At 44.5% G+C, this 27,983-nt stretch overlaps 1 protein-coding gene and 1 long non-coding RNA gene across 4 annotated transcripts in view; one reads left to right on the forward strand and one right to left on the reverse strand.

Annotated features, from left to right (window-relative positions):
- Positions 1-22,534, reverse strand: part of AFAP1L2 (actin filament associated protein 1 like 2) — a 74,557-nt gene extending 52,023 nt beyond the window's left edge. For both annotated transcript variants that reach the window (XM_082222574.1, XM_082222573.1), the window contains exon 1: positions 22,356-22,534. In XM_082222574.1, the coding sequence (XP_082078700.1) occupies positions 22,356-22,371 (16 nt within the window). In that variant the 5' untranslated portion in view covers positions 22,372-22,534. The remainder of the gene's footprint in view (positions 1-22,355) is intronic.
- A 170-nt stretch (positions 22,535-22,704) lies between these two features.
- LOC309532452 overlaps positions 22,705-27,983 on the forward strand; it is a 28,861-nt gene continuing 23,582 nt past the window's right edge. For both annotated transcript variants that reach the window (XR_014219866.1, XR_014219867.1), the window contains exon 1: positions 22,705-23,300. This is a non-coding gene — a long non-coding RNA (uncharacterized lncRNA). The remainder of the gene's footprint in view (positions 23,301-27,983) is intronic.

Consider the following 27,983-nt stretch of genomic DNA (forward strand, 5'->3'; position numbering starts at 1 on the left):
CACTTCAACTCTGGTGATGGAAGGGCATCCTCCATCGTGCCTTAAGGCAGCAGGGAGGGCAGGTCATGTGGCAAACACAGCTGTATGCTCCAGTGTCTCACCACCAAGCCCTCTGCTCGTTCTGTAGCATACATTGCCTGAGGTGGCGGCCTCACCAATGCTAAGACTGGCCCTGTCAATAATTCTCTTCAGAGCTACTGCTCTGAGGTCCTCAGATGATGTACCAAGCCATTTTATGGGCTTCTGAAAAACACCCTCCACATGATAGTCATTTGGGAAATGATTTAAGGCAGTGGTGAGGGAACTTGGGGCTCTGCACTCCCTGTTGGTCTCCGTCAGCCCCAGCTAACAGAGCCAAAGGTCAGAGAGTGACTGGAGCTTGGAGTCCAACAACATATTCAGAGCCACAGGTTCCCACTCCTGGCAACTAGCAAGAAAATAGATGGGCCTCGACGACACAATTTGTTTCCTTGCCACTACATGGTGAACTAATACACACAGAACAGTTTGCAGCATGGGTCACAGTGGACGGCTGAGGCATCTCTATGCAGCAGCTGTGTTGTAAGATGTGGGGGCAATAAAAGCTTTGCCCAAGAAATGGATTTCTATGAATCTGACCCGAAAGAAATAACTTTCCTCTTGTTCAAATTATTCAAAATCAAATGTTTCCCACTGTGATTTCATGTCAGTATAAATCTAGGCAAATGGACCCTACGATTTAGCTCACCATATCTGTTCTCTCTAAATGAGGTGGTGCATTTTTAAAAAAGTGATTACCAAAAGAAAATCTTACTGAACTGCTTAATATTTTTCTGCATAACACAAATAACAAGCTTGACAACAAATTAGTGAATGAAGTTCCAATAAAAAACATGGTCTACCTGATTACACAATACAGGCTTTACTTTTCCAGTTTTCTTAACAATCCTGGGTTGGATCCAGAATTAGCTGAACTTAGTTCCCTCAGAAATCAATGGCATAGGTCCCATTGATTTAAGTGGGTGCTCACTGCAGCTAACTGAGCCTAGGAACTTTCTGTTTCTAGGATAACTAGGTGCTAATATTTCAACTGATTTTATTATATATAAATTGTGCAACAGTCTGCAAACTTAATCTATTAGCAGCAATGTCTCTTTCTTTGCAATTATATTTCCTAATTTATTCAACAGCATGTATCAAAGACAAACATAGATGTCTCAAAGTTAATATAACTATAAGATTCTTTTTGGACCACAATGAGTCCTGAAATCATGCTCTTGGTTTTGCTGGAGGGACATCAGGACAAATGTTGGCCTTGCTGGTGTTTCCCCTAGATTCTGGCCAACAAGACAGTTATGTTTATTGAGAGAAACAAGAACATATGTTGCAAAGAGTCAGATTCCAACAAAAACTCAGACTAGCATGGGAATGAAATTTCATGGCAAAATCTGTATGCTTAGCTAAAGGCCTGCTCAGATCACTTTTTATATTTTATTTTAGAGTCTATCTGCTATTTTATAAGCCCTTCAGCAGATTACCAACCATGAGTCAAAATCTGGTCTTGAAACCTTGGATTGGATCCATATTTAGTTAGCTGAACTTAGGTCTCATTGAAATCAATGGGACAAGTTAGTCATACCTGAAGTCTCACCAATTGCAGTGGGAACTAGCTAACCTAGGCTGCATACAAATCATTTAAAGAACCCCCCCTCCAAAGAATCCTGGGAACTGCAGTTTGTTAAGGGTGCTGAGAATTTTGACTATGGGGGATAAATTACAGTTCCCAGGATTCTGGGGGTGGGGGAAATGTGCTTTAAATGTATGGTGCACATGGGTCTCAAGTCAAGATGCAACTCAACATGTGTGAGTAGTGTAAGAGAAACTAGTTTGATTTTGAAGGGCAGTATAATAAATATATTTGTGTAATATAGACAAGCAATTCATGAATTAATATTTTATTGGACCAAACTGATTTAGAGATGCTATGCCAAATGTCAGATTTCATATCAGTCAAAATGAGCACCAGATTAACTTTAAAAAACTAAAACAATGTGTTTTGTCCTCATTTTGGTGCAGGTTTATGCTGCATCTGTACTCAAAACGCACATAATGGCTCCATAATTATTGTGAAATTTGCAAAGTGGATGAAAGCTATACAAATTTGCACTCATCGGTTTCCACTCTCCACCACACACTGCTTTGGGCTATGGGGAGGGGAGTATATCATTTGTACTTTGATTTGTACAATAGTGCATAGATCAACTATAAAAGCTGGGAAAGAACAAAGGGAAAGCACATCTGGGAAAACAGAGTAATTTAAAACAGCATCAAAGCACGAAAGATATACAGGTTAGGAATTCAGGAAAGTAAATACCAAAATTACATGTTCTTTTTATTGGAAACCTTAAACTAAATTAATATGTTTATGCCAAGATGCAGTCTGTTCGCAAGTTAAGTCACTTCACAATAGATTTATTTGTGTAGCGTTATCATAATCTAGGCACGTAACTAAAATAAATTGCTCATTTAAACTGCTAGTGTCAGCTACACCTATAGTTCTAACCTAAGAATTCCCTGCAATGTTGTTGCTTTTAATAAAATGTCACCTGCAGGACATTGACATTAAGTACCAGGTTGGACATTTATACATACGACAGACTCACTCTGGGACTCTGCAGCCACATGACAACTGAATGTTAAGGGGTGCAGGCATGTCTTCACAGTTTTACTCATTTATAGCATGGGGCATTGGAGTAGCTGCAACTGTCAGGACTGCTGCATTAGCTGTTAAATTGGACCTTCCCCGGCAATGGTAGCTGCCTGCAAAACTCAGAAATGATGCATGAAATATCTTCTAACGTCCGGTGTCAGCATGCCAGTAACTCCCAAAATGCCACATTCATTGGAAATGCCTTTATAGTTAGTTTAAACTGGGAAGTCCAGTCGTACCTTGGTTGTCGAACGGAATCCATTCCGGAAGTCTGTTTGACTTCCAAAAACATCTGACAACCAAGGCACGGCTTCCGATTGGCTGCAGGAGCTTCCTGCAGCCAATCAGAAGCTGCAGAAGCTGTGTTGGACGTTCGGCTTCCAAAGACTGCTTGCAAACCGGAACACTGGGTTTGTGGTGTTCAGGAGCTAAAACCTTTGTGTCACAAGGCATTTGGGATCCAAGGTACGACTGTACTCACTTTAAACCTACTTTCTAGGAGACCAACCCCAAGGAATTCAGTCTGAGTAAACATTTGAGTTGCTGTATAATCTGGTACTGTAACTACCTAGTCATGTGATCACAAGAATCTGCAATCATGCCCATTTTGCATTCTTCTGCACCCTCTTACTGAAGTATTTTCTAAAGTCAGAAGCCAACTCTTGAAGATGAGAGGATTAACACTTGAAACTCGGGCATTCTACAATCAGTTGCTTTCTTGAAGTAGAATTTACCCAAGGAGATTGGAGACCTGGCATACCACAAGGACAGGAAGAGAATATCTGCCCTATGCAGATGTTATCTGTCTCTACAGAGTGGTATTCTGGGATGGTGCTATTTTGCCATTTGTCCACCTCATAGCCATGCACTGGACATCACATTCAAACTGGGTCTAGGTGTATAAAGAACAGGAGGTTCTAATTTAATTACATTAGTGTGGTAATGTCTAATTTAGATATGCACCAGGCACACAAAACTAGTGAGTGCTGAAGTTGAGTAATGTCTTGGTGTACTCTGGGAGAGGTTCAGAAATAAGGAGGAACTAAAAGAAGTGTCTCAAATAATCAGGGGTCCTTGGGGCTCTGATATTTACTTTTTCCTGTCTATGTTGTCTGCCTGCTGTCAAGCTATATGCCTTTCCTCTCTGCCATCCAAATATATGCCCCATAATCAAAATTATTTGAAATAGCTTCCCTGAAGCTTGACAGTAGAATAAATTATGCAAAGTAATTAAGAAAATGCAAATGTACTCAGTTCACAAAACCAAAAGCTTCTTGGCAAGAAAATCACATTACTCTGACAAAGGCTGCACACAGCCATGATTACTTATTTGTCCATAGATATGGTGAGGTGGAGCAGAGCATATGGAGTTACCAGTGTAGTGAAAAGGTCATTGTCTGGGTTACACACAACTAAAATAGAACTCTTAACTACATTTCCAGTCTATACAAAAATAGCTTGACTTGATGTCTAGCAATACTAACTCACATTCTGCATATTTTAAACACCTCCCAATTAATCAGTTATTATTATTACACATGCTGTTTAGAAAAACAACCACAAAAAGATTATCTGTTGTTGCTCTTGTTGCTATTTCAGCTTGTTGTGAATTAGTGCTTTCTGCTTATATTTGCTTCAGAGATACATTGCAATGACTTTCTAATGAGTTTTTCACTTTGAAAGCAGAATTCTTAATTGTGCTGTAGAGAGCAGAGTGTTGAACCTGGACTGGAGAGGTCTGGGTTCAAATTCATGTTTCACTACTGGGTGGCCTTGGCAGGTCTCAGCCCATCAGCTTAACCTAATGCACAGGATACACTTCCTCAAGTTCCTTGCAGGATGCATAGGACTGAATAGTGCTCTTTGTATGTTACTGATGTTTAGGAGGCAAGCTGATCAGGGTTCTCAATTACACAGGCAGCCTCCGTACATAGAGAAAGCTCCCTGCTGCAGGCACTATCAACACAAGGACCTCCAAGGTGGATGGAGGAGAAGCAAAATGACTCTTGTGATAGGGCTAAACAAATGGTCCAAGTCACTTTTCAAGACACTTGAGCTCTGCACGCGAGGTGTGCATAATGAGGGCCATGTGTTAAGAATAACAGCACTTTTACAGCATTCAAAGCACTCCACAACTCCACATATATGTTCTCAGCCCTTCAAAGGAGGCTCTCATTGCTATCTTTGTATCCAGGAGTTCACAGATTCATGTGCCATCTTGCTAAAAATGTATAAGAACATAAGAAGCTGCCTGCTGGATCAGGCCAATGGCCCATCTAGTCCAGCATCCTGTTCTCACAGTGGTCACCCAGAGGCCTGTGGGAAACCCACAAGCAAGACTGGAGCACAAGAGAACCCCTCCTGTGGTTTCCCCCAACTGGTATTCAGGAGCATCCCTGCCTCCATGATGGGGAGTCCCTGTCCAAATACCTCTGCATCTGGAGGACCACAGATGGGCGAATGAGAGACGGGGGAGGGGGCTCCAGGCCACACTGCCCTGTAGTGTACTTGGGGGGGGGAGAACACCTTAATTTAATTCAGTGTGTGGCCCATGGATTCTGTGTTGAAGTATTTTTGCAGCTCACTTGGTCCGAGAGGTCGGATTGCCCTGTTACAGTAAGGCAATCCACACTTACCAGAAGCCTGGGTGTTTTGGAAAGGCTTAGAAACCACCCTGGGCTTGAGAGTAGAACAGGGAATCCCCCAAATCTTGCAAGGAATCTCCAAGAAGCTGTGAAAGTGCAAGACATCTGGCAGCCATTTAAGCCCTTCCAAAGTCAGCGTGAGGCTAGGGGATTTCCCCATCCTTGTCCTCAGCCTGAAGGAGAGGCAGGGACTCTCCCAGACTATGAAAGCAGCAAGTTGCCTCACCGCTTTCCAAGCCTCTTTGAAGTTCAGCTTGGTATCATAGCCAATATCATGCCATGCTCCCCCACATTTTGTAGTAAATAGGCCATTGAAGCTATGCAATTTCTACCCATATGACATATGAAATGGACTGAGGCCAAGAATAACATGGCTATTCTGCCCTGACCACTGACCATACTGTCAGGGACAGATGGGAACTGCCGTCCAGCCACATCTGAAGGGCAGCATGTTCCCCATTCCTGACCTAGGCAAGCGTGATTATGGCAGCAGCAAGATTTGCATTTGGGACTTCCTGGCTCACAGCTTTCTTAATCAGTATACTGCATCGCTGAAAACAGTACATTCTGCTTGGAACAGACTAGAGCCTGTGGGCTGCTACCTTCGTGATCAGATTGTGCTCGGTGCCACCTGGGCAGAAGCGGAGCAGTTCTGGCAAAAAGTATCATATTGGTTCTGATGAGCATGTTAGCTTTAGGCTTTGAAACCTCATGTTACACCAGAAGGCAAAAGAATATCTTAAATGTGACCTTTTATAAATATATCATGCGATTTGATGGAAATCTTTACATTTAAGCACTGATGGTGATGATGGCAATGGTGCAAATATCTGGTATTAAAGGATCAAACTGACCTCCATATGTTTATTAAATGTGTGTTTGCTGGTTCAGTTATAAAACAGGAACTTTTAACACTATGCAGACTATTATCATTAATCAGAACAATTGAGATCTGAATAACATCTGGGGTTACACCCCCCATGCTCCTCTGTTTAAGACATCCCCACACCCCTTTGCTGGACCATGCTCACTTTTGATTTTTGACCAAGCTGGGGGTGGGGGGGGAACCATCTTAAAAGCAGTGGCATGTGGAAAGGGAAATATTTCATTCCATCCCTAGTATGTTTGTTGTTTTGACAGAAGAGCAATTTGCATGTTTAATAAGCACATATGCCTCTCATTTAGTTCCAAGTGATATGTAGCTTGTGAAGTTCATTGTAGATGTAGAAAATGAGGGGTATATTCATTCCTGCCCATTATGCCTAGTTAGTTACAGTGGTACCTCAGGTTACATACGCTTCACATTACATACGCTTCAGGTTACAGACTCCGCTAACCCGGAAATAGTACTTCGGGTTAAGAACTTTGCTTCAGGATGAGAACAGAAATCGTGCTCCGGCGGTGCAGCAGCAGCAGGAGGCCCCATTAGCTAAAGTGGTGCTTCAGGTTAAGAACAGTTTCAGGTTAAGTACGGACCTCCGGAACGAATTAAGTACTTAACCCGAGGTACCACTATACTGGTCATCACATTACCAGTATTTATTACATTTATATCCTACCTTTTCTCCAAGGATTTCAAAATTATCTCCATGCCTGTTATCACCCTGAGTTGCTTTTTATCCTCAACAAGAACTCTGTGAGGCCGGTTTGACAGAGAGATCATGCCATCCTAGCTAGGCTTTGCTTGTCTACAAATATCTTCAGCAAGGTGAATTCTACTGAACTTATTCCTTCCAATTATATAGCACATTATACCCCAGCAACCAGAGTCTAGTTGATATGGGAAAACCCGCAAGTTATGATTGTCTGTGGAGTAAGTCAGGATTCTTCAAAGCGTTGGACTGAATAAAAGATCTCCAGTTACTTCCCAGCCCTTCCGTCCAAAGATTTTATAATGCAGGAAATTATGAAAAAAAGGATACAGCTGAAAATTAGATGGTTATCAGGCTCTCTCTCCCCCACCCCACCCCTTTCTCATATTAAAAAGAACACTTTCTGGAATCTATTAATTGTTCTCTCAAAATTACTTCTGGGGTCTTTTAGAAGTCTCAAGGGGGCATGTTAAAAAAACTGGAGGAAGGCGTAAATAACAGCACTGAAAACCGAAGAAAGCAAATCAGCACATCATAGAAATGCCAATGTTGTGGAAACACTTCCTCTCATAAGAACAATGTCCTGAATACACACAGTTTGGTAGGAAATGAGGAAGCAGGGCAGTACAACATACAAAGGGCAAAACAGTCTCCAATTGTGATCCACACAATTGCAGTTTTTGGCCTGTCACACAAGACCTTCAGTCATGTTCGTCTTAATATTCTTCTCAGGCTACAGATCTCACATAACCTATTAGCTTCAAGAGATACCCTTGTAACACAAGCCTTCCCAGACTGGTGCCCACCAGATATTGCTAACTACAACCAGTATGGCCAGAAGCAAAGGATAATGGGAGTTATAGTCTAGGGCATCACATTGGGGAAGGCTGCTGCCTCTAGTGGCTTGATGATCTGTATATTTTGAGACCCATCATTGCCAACACACATGATCCATCCAATTTGAAACTTCAAACTCCACAGCTGCAGTGGAGAATAAGGCAATATCTTGTCATTGTGCTCAGAACCTCTCCTAATGGTAAGTAACCAAGAGCTAATGGAAAATTAATAGGCCAAAATAGCACATTGGAACTGGCTAGCCAACTGATGGACAATTGTTAGATGCTTCCCCATGTGTAAAAAGGCATCCTTTAGCATGTAGAATAACACAAGCATATCAGAGAGAAGGGCTATAAATTACCCTTCTTCCTGGCATGCTAGCAGTTCATGTGAAGTAGGTTTTTATATGCAAAAAAAACCAAGGGAAGGTGGACAAGAAATCCACTAGTGAATAGAATACTGGCTGTAATGCGGAAACACTGAGCTGGTCCAAGTTGTGACTCATTTCTTTCTTCTTTACATCTATTTACCACAAACCTGGTTTCTTTGTTACTGCCTCTGCCACTTCCTCACCAATCCACAGCACAGCTGGGAGGGCAGAAGGGCTTGCCTCAACAGGCTGGTGAGCAGCCTTTCAGGGACACAGACTTCCATGAGCGGCCAGACACATTCCAACCCAAGAACTGGTCAGAGGCAAGAGGAGAAAGCACAAGTCAATATATCTCCCTGTTTGCAAAGCCATTTCTTCAGCTTCTGCTTCTCTGCTACAGCAGCACTTGCCAACCTGGTCCCCTAACAGTTGATAGTTCTGGGCTACAAGTGTGCTGGTTGAGGCTGATGGCAGTTGTAGTCAAAAACATCTGGAAGACAGTGTGCTAAAGGTAAAGGGACCCCTGACCATTAGGTCCAGTCATGACCGACTCTGGGGTTGCGGTGCTCATCTCGCTTTATTGGCCGAGGGAGCCAGTGTACAGCTTCCGGGTCATGTGGCCAGCATGACTAAGCCACTTCTGGCGAACCAGAGCAGCGCACGGAAACACCGTTTACCTTCCTGCCGGAGCGGTACCTATTTATCTACTTGCACTTTGACATGCTTTCAAACTGCTAGGTTGGCAGGAGCAGGGACTGAGCAACGGGAGCTCACCCCATCACGGGGATTCGAACCACCGACCTTCTGATCGGCAAGTCCTAGGCAAGTCCCTTTAGACAGTGTGCTAGAGGGTGGCAAAGAATCAGTATGTTGCAAACTGATTACACCTTACAGAAGCGGGCCAGCAAAACTTCCATCGTTGCAACCGAACAGGGTCATCATTATGACCTACAAAGTGTGTGCTATAGGATCTTTGTCTTTTAAGAGGGTGGGGGAGGGAGGGAGGGTGGGTGGAGGGAATCGGCTACTGTATATAGATTATACTCACTAGCTAAAAATGTCACATCCACAAAAGTTTCAGAACAAGAAATCCATTAATTCTCGTGCACTCAAATCCCTTGTTGTTCAAAATCACCTGGTGAATGCAAAGAAGATAGAGTAGTCATGCCCTACACAGAATTAAAAATCAATAAGCTGCTGGGTCCAAGAAAACAAGCATATCGATTCCACAGACAAGGCTGTAGCAGGACATTTTGCTACCTGAGGCAAAGGTCAAGACAGTACTGCCCCTCCCATTCCATGTGCAGATAACGACCAGGATAGCAGCTGAAACTTGTTTTCAAAACCAGGGGCAGAACAGCATCCTTCACCACACCTGAGGGCAGCAGGATGTCACACAGGGCACAGCAAAGATTGCGTGGCACACACAGATTCCGTCCTCCAACACTTCCCTGCCACTCAGCATCTGCTGCCTGAGGCAGCCACCCCACTCTGCCATATGGCAGGCAGGCCCAGTCCACATGCAACAGTCATTCAAGAAGTGGCCTTATACATATCCATGTGTTTGTTTGAAGACAGTTAAAATACATGCTCTTTGAGAACATAGCAAGAACCTCATACATCTACTCATCTGTCTGTTCCATTAATACTATAGAGGTTTAAAGTTAGGGTTTCTAGGACAAGTGGTTTCACTACAAGTCCTGGATAGAGAAGGGAAGCTTCAAGCTTACTTGCAAGATACAGCGATGGCCAGTGTTTAAGAGCTGCTTGACTAAGGGTGCATTCAGACATGGGATTTATTGAACTGATTCTCCTAACTATAGAGCTAGGGCTTCTATCCAGGATTCTAATGTTCATTTTATACTGAATTGCCTGTTGTGCTATGGAGCTGTTGTTCCAAATTTTAAATGCTGGGAAAGAACGGTATGCTGGAATACCATCTGAAAGGTCATCACGTGAAACTACAAGGCAAAGCTCCAATGACTTTTGGAGTTAATGGGGTTGCAAACAAATTTCTTCTGGAAGCAAATTAACACAGACATAGGTGCTGAACTTCCACTAGATTCCGCTAGTTTGCCAGAAGTGGCTTTTACATCGTGTGAAAGATCACTTAAAACGTGGAAATTATCAGCTAAGGAAGCATTGTGAAAATGAAACAAAGTTCTGTCTGAATGCAGCCTCCAATGCACTTGTCATTAATTTACATGTTGCAGAATTTCAAAACACATTCTAAGGCTGAGTCCAAGTGAGCCTCAGTCCAGGTCCAAATTAAGCTCCGCCTGCTACAGTTACATCACGGGTTGCTCCCTCCACTCTCAGTGCAATCTGATAAATAGCAAGTCCCACTGAGCTCAGTCAGGCTTACTCCCAGGCAAGTGGGTTTAGGGCTGAAGCCTTATTATCTCCCCTCCCATTTCCCAGTGTGCCTTAAACCAGGAAAGGATCCTAACCAAAAAAGAAAGAAAAAAAGACCCTTTGAATCCAAACTCTAGGAAGTACAGTTTCTCAGATTCTATGCCTGTCTCTTACAGCCCCCAAACTCCCTTGTTCAACACTACATAAAAAGCCCCTCCAAAAGGAAGTATGGCTTCCTGTTTCAGTGTTTGTTGAAATCACCCCCAATAACCTGGGAGTTGTTTCAGTGTTCCCCATGAAGTACACTAACAAATGCTTGCACTGGGGTGGGAGGGAGTAGGAGGGGGAAATTTTGCTGCTAGATCCTTCAAGCTACAAGTTAAATGACTTTAGTGTTGCCCGACACTAAATTTTACGGCCACAAAACCTACACTAGTCGTCTTCTGAAGGAAGAACACATATAAGACACAATTGGTAGACGGCCTCTGGTAAGCATCAATTTTTAAAAGTCTGACCTAGATAAATTAACTTTATGCAGCATAAGTAGCCTGATATGTTTGCTTCATGGGAATCACAGTCCGATCCCATAAGATTGGAATATTTGCCTTTAGGCAGAATTGTTTGTAATTGGATAGTATTATTATGCTGCCATATCCCAAACCATCATCAGATGTGCTTTCGGTGGAATCCTGCCCATAAAGGCAAGAGGTCAAGGGTGGGGGAAGGGAGGGAATCTATTTCTGTAGACACTAACCCTTCATGTTTAGAATATTAGATCAAACACTCACAATTTTCCCATGATGCTGATACTCAGCAGACCTTTTCTTTCCACTGCTAAACTTTCATTGTCATATTTATAGCCTGTGGCTCCTTAGAAGACAAGCAACCCAATCCTATGCATATTTACTTGGAAGCAAGTCCTGTAAGTATTCAGTGGGGCTTACTCTCTGGTAAGTGTACATAGAATTGCTGCCTCAAGGCAGTTTACAGGGGCCACCTAAGCACTGACCAGATTTGCACCCGCTTAGCTTCAACAGGTGTTCCCAATTCAGAAATATTATTTGACATATTCAAAACCCGACTCTCCACCTTGAAAGGCCCTTAAGGATGCTTACAATCCAAAAACAGCACCTCCTGGATTTCTGCATGGGTTGGATCATGGTTTTCTTTGGAATCCAAGACCCATAATGAATACGAGGTGGTCTAAGGGCTTTGTTGAAAATCCTCCCCTTTAAAAACAGCTACAGGGTTCGGCTCCTGCTGCGAGGTTTGAAAACAAGGGCTAAGAATGCCTTAACAATGTCATGTGCTGCTGCTCTCAGGGAGATTGTACAGGGTGGGATGGAATATAGCTGTCCCTGCGGATCCAGGGGCAGAAAAGCATGACTTCCCCCACAATACAATATCCCAGAGAGAAACAACACATCACCACACAGAATTGGTCCCAGGTGCATTTACAGTCCCATTTTTGAGCTGCACTTTTGTAGCTGCTCCAGGTGGCTACTATCTGTTTTTAACAACAAAAGTTTTATGTGGACCACTTCACTGAGCAAACAGCTAAGTTTATACATTGCAGAGTTGTTGTTTTTTAAGTCCACACTTTACTGTATTAACAGAATGAAGCAGACTTTAAAACACATACACACAGAAATGGCACAAAGTGATTTGGGACTGATCCATGCCTAGTCCCCAGTCATCAGCTTCATAACCATTTTAATCCGACAGGTTTAGAGGGAAGAAGGCATTCCTTCATTTTAGCCATGTACACACTGTAAACTTTGTGTAAGCAATTCAGGATGCCTGAATAAAGCAGGTCATCTGGAGCATCCCTGTTTTGTGGATGGCAATGGGATCCACTGGACAAATTGTTCCCTTTAATCCTGCTCCTCTACGTGAGTTATTACGTGGACAAACAGACCAATACAGATTCAATAACCAAAGAGCACTTCAATGTCTCAAGACAGTCACACACAAGCAGCCAACAAACTTAATTGCAACAAATAACTAACCATGTTGTGCACAGAAGGCTGAATGGACTGGACCAGTGTTTTGTGCATGAATTATAAGCCCAAGGAGCAGTTACTCAAGTAATTTGCACACAAAATGATTATAATGCCATTACAGTTCCTTAATCTGACAGCTTTACTTAACTGACTGGTCTCGTCTGTATACCCATTGTATGACAGATGATAATTCAGCATTCCAAACTAGGCAAATAACATGCCAGTTGCATGAGCAATTTTAGATGCTTGATAGGAATCACCTTGCTTCCTCCTTAGGGAAGAGTACGCCCTTGTTTTGCCTTCTTTTCCAGCACACTTACTTCCAAGATCCCAGGTGTTGCCCCAACTCCTCACCTTCACCACAAGGCACATTTTTGTTTCATCTTTTCAACCTAGACATTTTCACAAGCAGAATTTACATACAGAGGCTGGTTCAGTGAAATGGTATTCACTGATTTCTGTGGATAACAGGCTGATCTTAGCTGAAGGAGACTCAGATTCAGACCTCTGTTCAGTCCTGTAGCTTTTTAGCTGATATTGGACAAGTCGGTATATATAAAACAGTAACCTTAAGCAACAAAACGGAATATATATTGCTAGGACTACATGGCCTGTCTAATTTACTACACTGCCCCATATTATGGGAAACGGCAAGAAGGTGCATTGAGTGTAGTACAGGGATCATGGACACTGCTGCCAAATGTGGCCTCTCTGAACCATCACTAGGGGCAGAGACGTCATTCACATGCTGGGGCTTAGTGGGTTCCCTGAAGGACTGACCAGATACCACACAAAATACAAGGTGGTTTGGTTCACTGGTCCCAGGAGAGGGCATGGTCTGGATGCATCTATTTGTGGCTCCATCCAAGAGCTGGATGTGGCTTGTCACAAACCAGTAAAAGCTTCTATCTGCAGATACCATCTCTCAACACATTTCGTTGCACAGTTGTGCTTATCACTATCGCTCTGAAAGATCTCTTGCAAAAAGGTACTGAGCCTCTCTTTTTACAAAGCAGTTGTGCCGTCTCAAAGAACTTAACCCAAGCAGGACATGTTGTTGTTGTTTAGTCATGTCCAACTCTTCGTGACCCCATGGACCAGAGCACACCAGGCACTCCTGTCTTCCACTGCCTCCCGCAGTTTGGTCAAACTCATGCTGGTAGCTTCAAGAACAGTATGCAGCCATCTCATCCTCTGTTGTCCCCTTCTCCTTGTGCCCTCAGTCTTTCCCAACATCAGGGTCTTTTCCAGGGGGTCTTCTCTTCTCATGAGGTGGCCAAAGTATTGGAGCCTCAGCTTCACGATCTGTCCTTCCAGTGAGAACTCAGGGCTGATTTCCTTAAGAATGGATAGGTTTGATCTTCTTGCAGTCCATGGGACTCTTAAGAGTCTCATGGACTGCATGCACATAAATAGCCTTCAGGGTTGTAGCTTAAGGACTTGCATCCACTGGAAAGTCACACAGGGACTGGTTCAGATGCTTGAAATTCCTCCATGTGAAATGCCCACATAGGCACAGCTGCATTAAGGAAGTTAGCATCCGTTCTGGTACAGCCACGATTTACAGTGCTTCCTGAGGATAATAGATGCAAGCACCGCAGCTGGAAAACACACTGCTTTGCTCATGTGGCTAGTGGTATGTGCACCCAGGGTGGAATAAGGCAGGTGCTACCTCTTCTCTGCTTTCAAGGCTATTTTCCATGGGGGAATTTCAAGCATCTGAACCAGCCCAGTGACATACATTATAACGGGTTGGTCAGTTGAACATCTATACAAACACTTACTTCAGTTAAAGACTTTTTACTTTCCCTGACCCATCACAAAATGATTACTCTTATTCCACAGCAATATCACACTTCTAGTTAGAAATCCACAACTTAATGGTGGTCCCATGACAGTGTGCCTGTCTGGGCCAATCAGCAGGCCACCCTCACGACTCACGGGGATGCAGAACATGCATTAATAGAAACAAGGGTGCCACAGTTGTCTCGGCTGTGAAGCGATAGCAGAGGCAAGCTGAGAGCACTAGGACAAAGAGGTGTGGCTTTCTTCATGCCATGATGGATACACCTCCTCTACTGCCAGGAAGCCTGGATTCTGGGAATGTGGTTTCTGCCATGACTATGGCTGACATGAAGAGGATCAGCCCTAAAGCACTCTTGATGGCGCACCTGTGCTTAAAGCCATTTGAATTGGGGTCATCACTACATCTTGTGGGAGTGAATTCTAGTTTAACTGTACACTGCGTGAAGAACTTTCTTTTGTCTGTTCTGAATCTTCCAGCATTCATTCAAAGAGAGATGAGGGCAAAAGAAAGCTCAGGCACAACTTAATGCTTTACCCCCCCACATCTGATGCTATAGCTAAGGTAGCACAGGTACAGGGCAGGTGCCCCTCCCTGTCACATTTATCATGCCAAATCCTGTGTAGATAAGCCTTAGATCTTGTCTAGTCAATGATTAGTTGTTCTGTCTTGTTATGAAGTCAGTTGCAAGTTAGCTAACCTGTTTACAGACACCAGGTTAGAATCCAGTCTAGCAAGCTATAATAAACATTCATTTTCATGAAACAAATGCTGGTTGAATGTCTAGACTCACCTTGAGATTGTCAGTTAATTCATTTTAATTGGGATATCATGATCCAGCAAGGGAAGTCTGCATTGGGCCATCCATACACAGTCAAGTACCTTGCATTCAGCATCTGGGGTTGCACAAACACCCAGGGGGTTATTTAAATCTACAGGTGCAACTTTGAACAGGCAATCAGCATCATCAGGTGTGAGAGTACTGTAGTTATATCTTATTTAAAGAGCTCCAAATCCAGTTTCCTTTCCCCTCTTCCCTTTAAAAGGTAGTAAGTACTGCCAAAGCTGGTTGTGTCAATTATATATTTAGTACGTACATGCAGATCCATGAAATAGGCCTGTAGCTATAGGCAAAGGCAAGCCTTTGAGTCTGGAAATCCTAGGGCTCTCTCTGCATGGAGGAGTGAGGGAAAGATCACTGCCTTTTCCTTTCCCTGGTCTGACCTTCACATCTTCTTCATGTGTGTTGGGGGGGGGGAGGGAATTGGTTGCTGCATTGTGCCTGCCCACCAAAATACCCCATCTAGGTGGCTGCCCTACCTAACAAGGCTGGCTGTACAAAGTGTCACTCGTTCATCTGTTCCAAGGTAGAGAGACAGGGCTTTTTTCAGCCAGAATTCACGGGAACTCAGAGCTGGGTTCCACTGCCATTACAGTGGTACCTCGGGTTACATACGTTTCAGGTTACATACGCTTCAGGTTACACACTCCGCTAACCCAGAAATAGTGCTTCAGGTTAAGAACTTTGCTTCAGGATAAGAACAGAAATCGGGCTCTGGCGGCACAGCAGCAGCAGGAGGCCCCATTAGCTAAAGTGGTGTTTCAGGTTAAGAACAGTTTCAGGTTAAGAACAGACCTTCGGAACAAATTAAGTACTTAACCTGAGGTACCACTGTATAAAAGGACAAGAGGTGTTCATGGTGAGTTCCGGCACCTTTTTCTATAAAAATAGCACTGGGGAGACTTAATGACACCAGTTGGCAACAAGCTCAGAGCACCATCAACTGGTTGCCACTGTAACATTCTGAATAGCACACTTTTTAGACTTGTTGTGGTGCATGCATACTTGTGTGCAAACTTCACCAGCGTGGGTCAGCCAACCGACCAAATCAATTCCAGGACCTATCTTGAGAATTCAGCCTCACATCACAGATTTCCCTCTGAGAAAGTTGCATGGAGAATTCTGATGATTCCATGGGAATCATCCCTAAAGCCATCAAGTGCAGGCTAAACATTACATCATTCTTAAAACAGTTGGAAATTATACACCAATTTAGCTGAATTCACAGCATGCCCCATCCCAACATGGCAGAGCGAATAACAACAGATTAAAACACAAACACAAAAATGCCTCTCTAAAATCCTGTTGCGAACCAAGTAAAACAGCCAAAGAACAAAACAGCAGCTGAGTGTCCCAGTCACCAACCAGCTTCTCTTTAGCCCACCACAAACCAACCTCAACAGAAATGGACTGCTTGCAAGTGTGCTGAAACTCTCTGTCTTTGAGGAGTTAAAGCTTCTCAAATAGAGACACTTCCTGGTTTGATTCCTTAGAGAAGTTAACAGAGCAATCCTAGTCACGTCTACTCAGAAGTAAGTCTCTATTCTGTCCAATAGATCTGACCCCAGATAAGTAAGGGGGTATAGGACTGCAGCCAAAAATGTGTTTATGGACTTATTTATTTATTGTAATTTCTATACCGCTTTATATTTTTAATAAAAACCTTGAAGCATATGGTGTCCTCTCTTTATCATATGGGATTATTTCTTAATACTTCATGTAAAGAGATTCCCTGGCCCTGGCAAGACTCCATGGGGAAGAAGTCCTTAGCTAAGCTATCAATGGTGCCTTTCTGTGTGTACTTAGCCAACCCCAGAGAGCACAATCAAACATCAAAGAGGAAGCTGTCTCCCCTAAACCCCTTTCCCCCTGCCTATGAAGTTGCCAGCCACCTCCCCCACATTCCCCTCCTGACTCTTCTGCCAGCGCTCGCTCCTCCTGGTGGGCTCCCTTGCCAGCCGCTGCTACTGCGACAGCTCCTGCACTTTCTGCAGACACAACCCTCGCATAACAGGAGAAGAATGGTACTCTCTGTCTCCACAGCACAGCCCGTGCATCTGCACCAAAGGCAAAAGGAACCACATCCCCAATGTAATCGGGCAGCCTCACACTTAAGGCCTTACGTACACAAATCCTTTATCGAAAGGCATTTGGGGCTTTCATTTTCACCTCACTTTTCGTGTGGATATTTGCTGCTCTTCAGGTTTAGTTATTTCGGCAAACCACTCCTCAACTTTACCCAACTTTATTCAATGGCTGCTTTTGCACTAAACACACATCTGGGATATTTCCAGCTCTCTGTATACATTGGGGATAACCAATATGGCACCCTTCAGATGCTACTGAGCTCCCATCAGCCCTAGGTAGCATGGTGAGAGATAATGGCAGTTGTAGTCCAGCAATGTCTGAAGAGCACCATGTTGACTATCTCTGGTGTGCATCCTTGTTACACACAGAGCCACCTGTAAGACGCACGGCACTTCCCCTTGCCAACACAAGGAAAACAGTAAGATGCAATTCTTTGACACTTCAACACTATGGCTTGGGGAATGTGCTTGAGGCAGAAGCAGCGGTGGTTGTTTCTTACCCATGAGAGCTGCACTGAAGCAGCTCTCACTTCAGAAACTATCCACAGTTTTTAGAGCTTTCCATTATTTCTTTTCTTTGCGCTAGCTAGTTTCATCCCAAGGGACTGACCGGTGGGATACAAAGCTGCACTGTACTAGGCCAGACTGCTTGTCAATCTTCAGGGTCTACCCAAGACACTGCCTACAGTTGGAACAGCAAATGGCTGCCCCCCAGATCAGGTACCCACTCCCTTCTCCCCAGTTCAAGTTGCATATTGACCAAGGTTGGTCAAGTTATTTGGGCACCTGGTCCCATTCCCAACAGAGCAAAAACACAATAAATTAAATAAGGGGTTTCTGCCTTTTCATGTTCGCCTGATACAATTGCCTCACTGGTCATGATTTTCTGGAAAATGTTGACTAGGAAAAATTTCAAGAACTTTTTCCTATGCAAATGAAGTTGATTTGCATAGGGTGATTTGAAAATGGGGCAAGTAGAGAATGGTCTAATTCACATGTTTATTTTACTTGCATTTAGTAAGCCAAACTTTTAAAAAGTACCCAATTTCTTACCATAAATGTCTGACCTGAAATATAAGTATCCTCTTCCCATACTAGCGATAATCGCCTGGAAAAACATTAATTGAAACTTCGGAACTCCCAAGCTTGCCTCATAGCGCATTTGCAGTAGGTACCCATTTGTGGTTACTAATGAAATGGGAAATTTTCCACAGTAAAATGAAGCACTAAGGAAAATAATTCCATAATTACTTCCACTCCACATCACTGCCTAATGCAGGCTTCCTCAAACTCGGCCCTCCAGATGTTTTGATACTACAGTTCCCATCATTCCTGACCACTGGTCCTGCTAGCTAGGGATCATGGGAGTTATAGGCCAAAAACATCTGGAGGGCCGAGTTTGAGAAAGCCTGGCCTAATGATATGGCCATCTTTCCTAGGACTAATTTTGAATGGTAGGCAGTACCTCTTCAGTGTCTCAGGTAGAGCGAGTGGTGTAGTTCAACTCTAGATATGAATGGGCCAAGTTCACATTGCTGGCTAATGGAAGCCAGCACAAGTCCCATTAGCACAACAGGTCACGTGTGACCCCCACAAGTCCCCCCAACCCCAGAACAGGACACGGGGCAGGTGAAGGGAGGAGATCATTCCATCTCGCAAGCAGAAACACTTGTACTGAGTGAATGATCACCACAGTGAGAACCCTTTAGGTGTCCTGCTAAATTTGGGGCCTCTCATGCCCTGCCCACTTTGCTGAGTGGGGCTCTGGACACCTGCCCCCAATTCCTGTGTTGTTGGCCCTACTAGGCAGTGCCTCGCCTGCTGCTTGACCCTTTCAATTGATACCGTATTTTTCACTCTATAGCACGCACCCTACCATAACACGCACGTAGTTTTTAGAGGAGGAAAATCCATAGGCATGCCACCCGTAGGCATTCCCTCCATAACACGCACAGACATTTCCCCTTACTTTCTAGGAGGAAAAAAGTGAGTGTTATGGTGCAAAAAATACGGTAATACCAAGGACTGAACCCAGAGTCTTCTGAATGCATTGGTATGTGTTCTTCCCCTGAGCAATGATGGTCACTTTTGAAAGCCAGTCACCACCTCCAAGGTGCAGGGAGAAGGCAGGGAACTCTCATCTCAGGGCTCTGTCTCGCTCAGATATATTCAGACAAACTACAGTAATAACTATAATGAACTATTCCCATTGCGAATGACTATTCCCATAGTGAATGAACACTGTTACTATTATCCAACAGCGAAGCTGATATCTGGACACAAAAATTGACATATACAGTGCCATAAAGGTGTAACAGGAGGTTACATTAAAAGACCTAGGCTGCAATCCTAGGCCCCCATATCTCTGCGGGGGTTACTTCTGAGTAGACATGAGTAGGATTGCACTATACATCCCAGATTTCCTGAAAACTGCAGATTCAGGAAGTGCTGGACAATTGTCAACTATTATCTATTCAGATTACATATACACAAATAAATGACTCTTTGTAGACTGGTCAGTTACCATTGGAATAAGGCAAACCTATGAGAGCAGTCCTGTCGAGCTCCGGAGAATGAAAAAATCGTTTTAAAGGTTTGCATTATAAATGCAGAAAGCCAGATTCTCAGGTACTGATGCAAACTGGCCTCACCAGCCTATAATGTCAGCTGGTCCAACCACCTCCTAAACTGGTAAAGTGAGTAGACATTTATTTATTATATTTAGATTCCTTTCCTGCCCTGGCCCTGGGGCAGCATGCTGGTTGCAATGCATCCAGGGATGAGTGGTGGAGGAAAAGTTTCCAGTGCTTTTCCAGCGATTTTTTTCCATGTCATAAGGTCATTATTGACAATAAATGCAGGTTGCAAATACAATTTTAGGTAACCTTGGCAGTTTTAGTTTTGTTTACTGAATGCAAATGAAAATAAACAAGCATTCTATATCAGAACACCCTGTAGGGAATCGGAAAATTTTCTCAGCGTAAAAGGTAAATTTTCCCAGTGCAAATTGCTGTCATGTGTAGAAGTGAAATTTCCCAGAAAAACTCCCAGTTCAACATTTTCTGGAAATCCCACATCACTGAATGTTGCCTTTGCTTGCTGCATCTTCTCAAAACCCCTGAAAAGACAGACAGCCATTCGATAAACTGCATAACTGAGCAAATATTGGACTATTCGGACCCACCACATTGGCCTGTATTGTATATGAACAAGAAAAAAGATAAAATTACAGTACAATCCTGTGCAAGCTTACTCAGAAGTAAACCTCAATGTGTGCAATGCAACTTACTCCCACCAGGTAAGAAAGGGGATTTTAGGAATAACCTTCTGACAGCATGGGCAGTTCTGTGGTGGACCAGACTACCTAGTGGGCTCGCCTAATCTTTGGTTTTTAAGCAGAAGTTGAAGAGATGCTCATTTGGGATGATGCGGAGGTAGTTTTCCTGTACCTGCAAGGGCATGGACTAGGTGAGTTTTGTGTTCCCTTCCACCTCTGTGACTTTAAGCATAAGTGAATAAGAACATAACCTAAGATCAGCCCTGCTGGATAGGAAAGTGGCCCCTCTAGTCTACCAACGCTCTCCCCTCCTGTGGTTTCCAGCTGCTGGTATTCGGACTCGAATATTGGACACAGCCTTATCCTCCACCCATCATGGATTTGTCTAAGCCTCTTCTAAAGTCATCCTAAATTGGTGGCCATCACTGTTGCCTGCGGGTGCTCATTCACATTGCATAAAAGATTGCAGGTTCGATCCCTGTAAGGGCCAGCTGCATATTCCTGCATTGCAGGGGGTTGGACTAGATAATCCTCAGGGTCCCTTCCAACTCTACAGTGCTATGCTATGATTCTGTGTGCAAGGCTGCAACCTTAACGTATTTCGAGAACGGCAAAGACAGGCTTGCTTATTAATATGGAATACTTTACTTGCAGGGCTTAGTATGTGTCTAGACACTCAGCTGGTTTACAACACTGGGGTTCACCCTTGAGCTATTCAAAGAAAAAAATTGTTTCTGAGAATGTGCAGAGTACCTTTCCCTCGCCACTGAGTAACCCTATCCGTTCCCATTGCTGCCATACACTCAGGCTAAGGAGTCATTCGGCCATAAGACGACACTAGCATTGCGTCCCTTAATACTTAAAAGGGCTTTAAAACAATTCATTAAAAACACAAGGGACACTCAGCTCTCCACCCACCTCCAGATACCATTCGGCAGCCACGCCTTCCTCTTCCTTATCTTCCCCTGCACAATCTTGCAGACTAAACTTATAAAGTCTGCGAATATTTATTAGATGGGGGAACTAAATACACCCCCCTTAAAATTCTGTTTTGGGGCAACCGCAAGACCGGAAGCGAAAGAAGGGGCGGAAAGGGGGGGGGTCAGTCCTTTGATCTCTCTCTCTCTCTCTCTCTCTCTCTCTCACACACACACACACAGGTGCGGGGTACTGAAATCCTCCCCCGCTTCGCGCCAAACCGGCTCCAAGTCTCGGGTTCACCTTTTCATCTCTTGCAGTTTCACTGGACCTCACCTACAGGGTTTTTGGAGCACCAGATGTATGTCAAGGAGGTTCAAATACTCTCTCTCACACACACACACAGTATTTCTCTTAATCCTTTCAAAAAGAAGCCGGTTGTGTCACAATTTCACACACCCGATTTGTTGTTTCTTTGTCCCATCACCACGAGAATCAGAACCAAAACCCTCCCCCAAGCGGCACCCTCGACTCCTTCTCCGTCGGCGGTATGGGGCTCCGTGGACCTCAGCGAATCCCCCCTCTCTAGGGGTGGGTCCTGGAGGGAGACGGACCCGGCTGCGATGAGGGACTCTTCGCTCGCCTCTTTCCCCCAGCCTCACAAACCCACCCGCGGCGTCCTGGCCAGTCTCGGCCCCGAGGCAACGCCTGTGGGGCAAAGATCCGTCTCAACCCACCCGCCCATTCATTAAACGCTGTAGAGAAACCCACGTTTGAAGGGACTTTAAGCCTCCTACGAGCAACCACAAGTCACATTCGGCTGCTTAGGCAGGACGATCCACTAAGGACAAACTAGCTAGCAATCCTTTCCGAAGTACCGATACTGCCCCTTTCCCACGCTGAGGGTGGGGGAAGCAAGCGAGCCATTCCCCCTTACCTTTATATTTATCCATCCTGGATCCTTCTTTTCTTTTTATTTAGTTTTCAATTCTGGCCGCGTAGGGCAGGGAGCCCTTGCATAGGGCGGCGGCGGCGGACTCGGGCTTCCCACGCTCGCCCCTGAGTTAAAGCCCTCTCCCCGCGGGATGCGCCGGCTCGCTCCTTCCGCGCCCGCGCCTGGCTGCATTGGCGTCCCAAGCAGCTCTGCCCCTGCCTCTCCAGTTCTCCTCGCTCCGGCTGGCTCCCTTCGCGCCGAGCGCCGCCCCTTCCGTGACGTCACGGCAGCGGGATCTACTGGGGCTAAAGGAGCTGGCTTTCCCGAGGGGGTCTTTGGGGAGCGGCGGGGCCTCTGCGGTGGTTGCCCCTCGAAAGTTGCATCATCATCATCATCATCACACGACGCCCATCCTCCCTTCTTGGTCAAGTACTTATCCAAACGTGGCAGAAGCACTTATGTATTAGTTTAACGTTAATAAGGGAACAAAAAGCAGCTGTTTTCGCCTCGCAGTGCCAACGCCTTGGAAACGGAGAGATCGGCTTCCAAGAGAATGATCAAATTCGGAAGGTGGTGGGCTTTCCTTCCTTGGAGGTTTTTAAGCGCAGGTTGGACGGCCACCTGTCGTGAATGATTAGCTGTGGTTCCTGCATTTCAGGGGGTTGAACTAGATGACCCTTCCAACTACGATTCCTCTGTGCTAGATAAGGAGTAATAGCAAACTGCAGGAAGAAGAGGGCGCGGGCGTTTAATAGGCGCGGGTGCTGCCTCCCTCGCTGGAAACGGTCTTTGCAAAGCGAGAGAGAGTTTGCCAGCGGGGATGCAAGTTGGAGCGCGGCGCTGGGCAGAGCTGCTGCGAAGGTTAGAAAGTTGGCCAGCGGAGTCGGAGAGGACGAAGGCTGCAATCCCACAGCACTGTTGGAAGTGCTTCCCTGCCCTTCCGGACAGGTTAGAAATTGCAGCGGCTTCCGCCTCAGCCAGGGAAAACACTCCCTTCCCCCGAACCCTGAGTTATCTGCAAGATTACACGAGCTGAACACTTTGAAGCCAGAATGTTTGCTGAATATAATTTGTAGAGCAGGAGCGATTTTACGCATCTTTTTTTTTAAAAAAAGCTTTCTCTACAGTTGCAGAAGGAGAGGGATGCTCAGCACTTTCAGAGAGATGCATGGGAATAAATCAGTGGCTGTTTGTTTCTAGCCTTAGAACAGGAGAGGGAATTCTCAAGCCCTGGCATCATGCAGCCCTCAAAGCTTCTAGAATCTAGATCCAGAGACTCTTCCCAAGCCCAACCCGCTTCTGATTCTGAGTGTTTTTGCCTGCCTGGAATGTGTCCTTGGACTCTGGTGATTCTTTTTGCTTCACCCTTGCCCTAGGTTTCCCCTAGAGCAGCCCTTCTCAACCTTGGGTCCCCAGATGGAATACAACTCCCATCATCCCTGGCTGCTGGCCCTTCTCACTAGGCTGCCCTAGATTTCAGTGGGATAGAAATACAGTGGTACCTCAGTTTAAGTACTTAATTCGTTCCGGAGGTCCATACTTAACCTGAAACTGTTCTTAACCTGAAGCACCACTTTAGCTAATGGGGCTTCCTGCTGCTGCCGCACCGCCGGAGCCCGATTTCTGTTCTCATCCTGCAGCAAAGTTCTTAACCTGAGGTAATATTTCTGGGTTAGCGGAGTCTGTAACCTGAAGCGTCTGTGGCCCGAGGTACCACTGTAACTAATAATAACTAATAATAATAATAATAATAATAATAACAGGAAAATACAGCTCGGTTGCAGGTTCAATGGTTTACATGCCCTGCCCTTCCTCTTTTAGGTCTGTTTAGCAACCTTGCCTATCTGTGCTTTCTTCAAAAAGCAGGCAAGAAATAACAGAAATACTTCAGAAGTTGTCCAGCAGGGTTGGACAGAATGAGGGGGCTGCCTCAGGCAACTAACACTGTAGGACAGCAGCAGTCCCTTGGCTCATCCTCCTTGAGTCCTAAGCCTTGTGTACTACAGGGGCATGACCTACACTCGCTGAACAAGCCTGCCTCCCGCAGGTGCTAGGGCCATTGCTAGGACCAGTTTGCGTGCAATGCACAATTGAGCAAATGTTCAGGTTCCTAGAGAGATTATTGTAGTCACCATGGACCTGCTACTGCCAAGCTGCCTGGACCTAAGCCATGGTTTGGCCTACTGTTGCATCCCAACTGAGGCTTGTGGTTTGTCTCCCCCAGGTAAACCACAAACGGTAAACCAAGAACAATACTTGGTTACAGCTCATTGTTTGCCTGAGGGGATAAACGTAAGAAAACTTTGTGATTCACCTGTGTATTGAGCATACTCTCTCACTTTGTCTATTCAGTATTTCTAAAGGTTGCATAAGGACTTGGGTTTGGGACATCATTCTGAACACTAGAAACCCTAAGCCTTGCTTTCCATGTAAATACGTTTAGGAATTGGGACTCAGGGAGAATATGGAAAATGCATGGTAAGCAGTAACCCTAGCCATAATTAACTCAGCAGGACAGCCTCACACATTTACTGTTTTAATTGGTCCTACTGAGTTTACTAGGATGACTCTAAAGTAAATTTCCTAAGCGGTGTAGTTTTAATTTTAACATCCTGGTAAATAAAAGGAAATCCTTGTTTCAGATGTGGATTAAGTCCTTTGAAGACAATTGCATTCTGTGAAACATTCAGATATTCCACAAAGGATTGGCAGCTGGTTATCTGGGTGCGATGATAGGCAATTTAAAGCCAGAGGCTCCTGAGGAATTGATTCCTGCTGTATTTTTAACTGAAATGTAAATTTCAAGGTACTAGTTACATAATAATCAGCAGCATAACTTTTGCACCAAAAGGTCTTTCCTTTGCCTAAAGTGGAAAAGCTTAATGAAACTTCTTTGCTAGGGAGCCTAAAGGAAGGATATGGTTTCTCAGAACTGTGAGGTTACCATTTGTTTACTAATGGGGGGAAAGGCCATCTGTTAGAAAGACATATTTAACATTTTCACTCAGTATAGTTTGAGACAAAGCGTGTTCTCCATAACAGAGAGCACGTGTTGCGGTGGGGACCACCCCACTGCTGTTGGGCAAACTGGCCACGTGCTGTGATTGGGCAAAGAGTGTTGCTGGGGAGAATGTTATGTTGCTAAATGGTGGGAGGGGTCAGAGGTCTTAAATACAGGGCTCGCAGCCTGGGGCCTTCTCTTGGGCTGCGTGCACCCGATCACCCGCCCACCCTCCCTGAAAAGGGGGGGGTTGGTTGTCATCTGACCTTGGTATGCCTGTCATGGGGTCATCTGCTTTTGGGGCAGGGGCCTGGTAGGAATTTTGTCCATTTGGCTGATGCCATTTGGTTTTTGCCTACTGCGTAGCAAATCCTCACAACTTGTAAGGTTGGCGATTAGGCATTGGTTCAAATTGGTTGGTGGAGGGGTAAGTGCCTACCCCTCCAATGGTGGTATGGAAAGGGAATTCCGTTAAAGGAATCCAGGGGCTTGCCATTCTTTTCATCCTTGTCCCTGGCATCGGACTTGGGCCGTGCAAGCCACCAGGAGCATGAGGGTGAGAAGTGAGGGACTGAGGCCCAGCTTCATTTTCTCCCCAAAATTGTTTCCCTCACTGGCTTCCGCTGGAATCCGGAAGTCAGTTCTGTCCCAGGGGCAAGGACAGATAGTCGGAACCAATGCCTAAGTAACCACTCACGTGTGTGTATTTAAATAAAGTTGTGGCCAAATTCATGCCAAAAACCTTAAACAAAAAATGATGTGTGAAGTGTGAGTTCTTTGGGGTGGCCTGGGGGACCTCGACGCGCAACTACATAATAGGATTAGACAACAGAGGTAAACTGGCTTTGTAAAAAATTAACATGTTCAAGGCCCTTCCGTATTCTGGAATGTGTACGTTTAGAAGATATTTTGGTGTATGCTGAAAACGTGTACTGCTAGTGTTTCTTAGAATTAAAAGAAAGTTGACAGTAGTTCCTGCTTTTTCTCCTTTTTATTATTTGGACAAAAAGCAAAGACTGCCATGTTGGCCCATAAAGAACATTTGCAAAATTTCTTTATTAGGCTAATAGTGCGCAATCTTTAGAGTCCTGTAGAATTCTTTATGGTAGGAGGAGAATGGATAAACCTCATCTCCAGTTAGAGTGCCCTAAGGGTAAGTCGTAGTTAGAAATAGGTACCTGGAACAGAATATTCTCTGTATTTTCAGTACAGAAATAGGAAAATATAATGGATTTTTTAAAAAAAGAAATACTTGAGGTCTGTGCTTTCTATACACCATCTCAATCAATACTTCAAGGGCACCAACATTATACCATTATAAACAGCCAGGATCTCCCACCTGGAGCTCTTTCTGCCTCTCTGGTCTATCTAAAATATGATACCTGTTTGCTTGTGTGGTTTTTTTTTAAAGTTTATCCAGGATCTCCTGCACTAGGATCTCCTTGTGACCCATTCTCCATTTCAGAATGGCAATTGGACCATGTGCTACCTTCCTTTTCTCCTTCTAGTGATACCAGTTCCTTTTAGCATAGATGATGACCATAATGATACATTAGCCCACAAACCAATAATTAAGCTTCCTGGCTGCCATTTTTAACCTTCAAATATCTCAAGTTAAGAAACAAGTCGTGGCAAAACCTGGCATCATAAAGTCATATTAAACTAATAGCTCTGGGGAATAATCCTGAGTCACAAGAGGTAATTATGAACAGTAGCCAAGGCATAAGAGCCTCTGGCATTCCGAAATTGCACAAATGTGATGTTGAACAGCTTTGGGTTCCCCAGGAGATGAAGTGTCGGGGTCAGTATGAACATGCAGTAGAATAAGAAGTGCTTGAGTGGACTGTACCACTGCAGAGACCAGGGGTGTGATGCCATTGTAAACGCTTCCACATGTAAAAACAACAACCTTTAAAAACTCTCTGCAAATAAATTAAACCTAGTTTGTTAGGGAAGTGTAGCCCTTTATCATTCAGGATCCTAGCCCCAATTCCATGGCACATGTAGATCAGGCTTTGGTCTGCAACTGGACTCAGGTGTGACAGAGTCACTGTACTTTCCGCAAGGGCATTCACTCCTGCCATTATGGTCCTATCACCTCCTTCAAATTATGCCTTAATTACAGTCCTGCTCTATGAAATTTGCCTTTGTACAGATTTACAGCAGTTGAATGTAACATTAGACTCTTATCGACGGATTACTTGAGAGAAAGGCAAACTAGGGGCCTCTCCAGACATCTTTTCAAAAATGTATTTGTTATTACTTGGGCTCGTGATGTTATCAGGCTGGTTATACATTATCTTGCTCTCAACACTCTTTGCACCTGCAAACATTTAAGGGTCAACAGAGTGCTTCATTTCCAGTCAATGTATGTCCCATAACTTGCTACTGACATCCTGTAACCTTTTATACCATAAATGGTTTTTTTCTGGGTTGTTGTTTTTTGTCCCACTTTCATTGCACTATAGTGCAAAGGTGTCCCTCCAGACAAATCGCAGAAGAACTAATAAAGCGGAATGATGTGTGGATGGTACAGTATAAATCCACCACTTGTTGGCATCCATCTGTCTTGGGAGAAAATGAAAGAGTGCGCCTTTGGGTGAAGTCAAACCAGCCTTCATGTTTGCAGA

This window comes from Podarcis vaucheri (genome assembly GCF_965113315.1).
Source record: "Podarcis vaucheri genome assembly, chromosome: 5".
NCBI lineage: Eukaryota > Metazoa > Chordata > Lepidosauria > Squamata > Lacertidae > Podarcis > Podarcis vaucheri.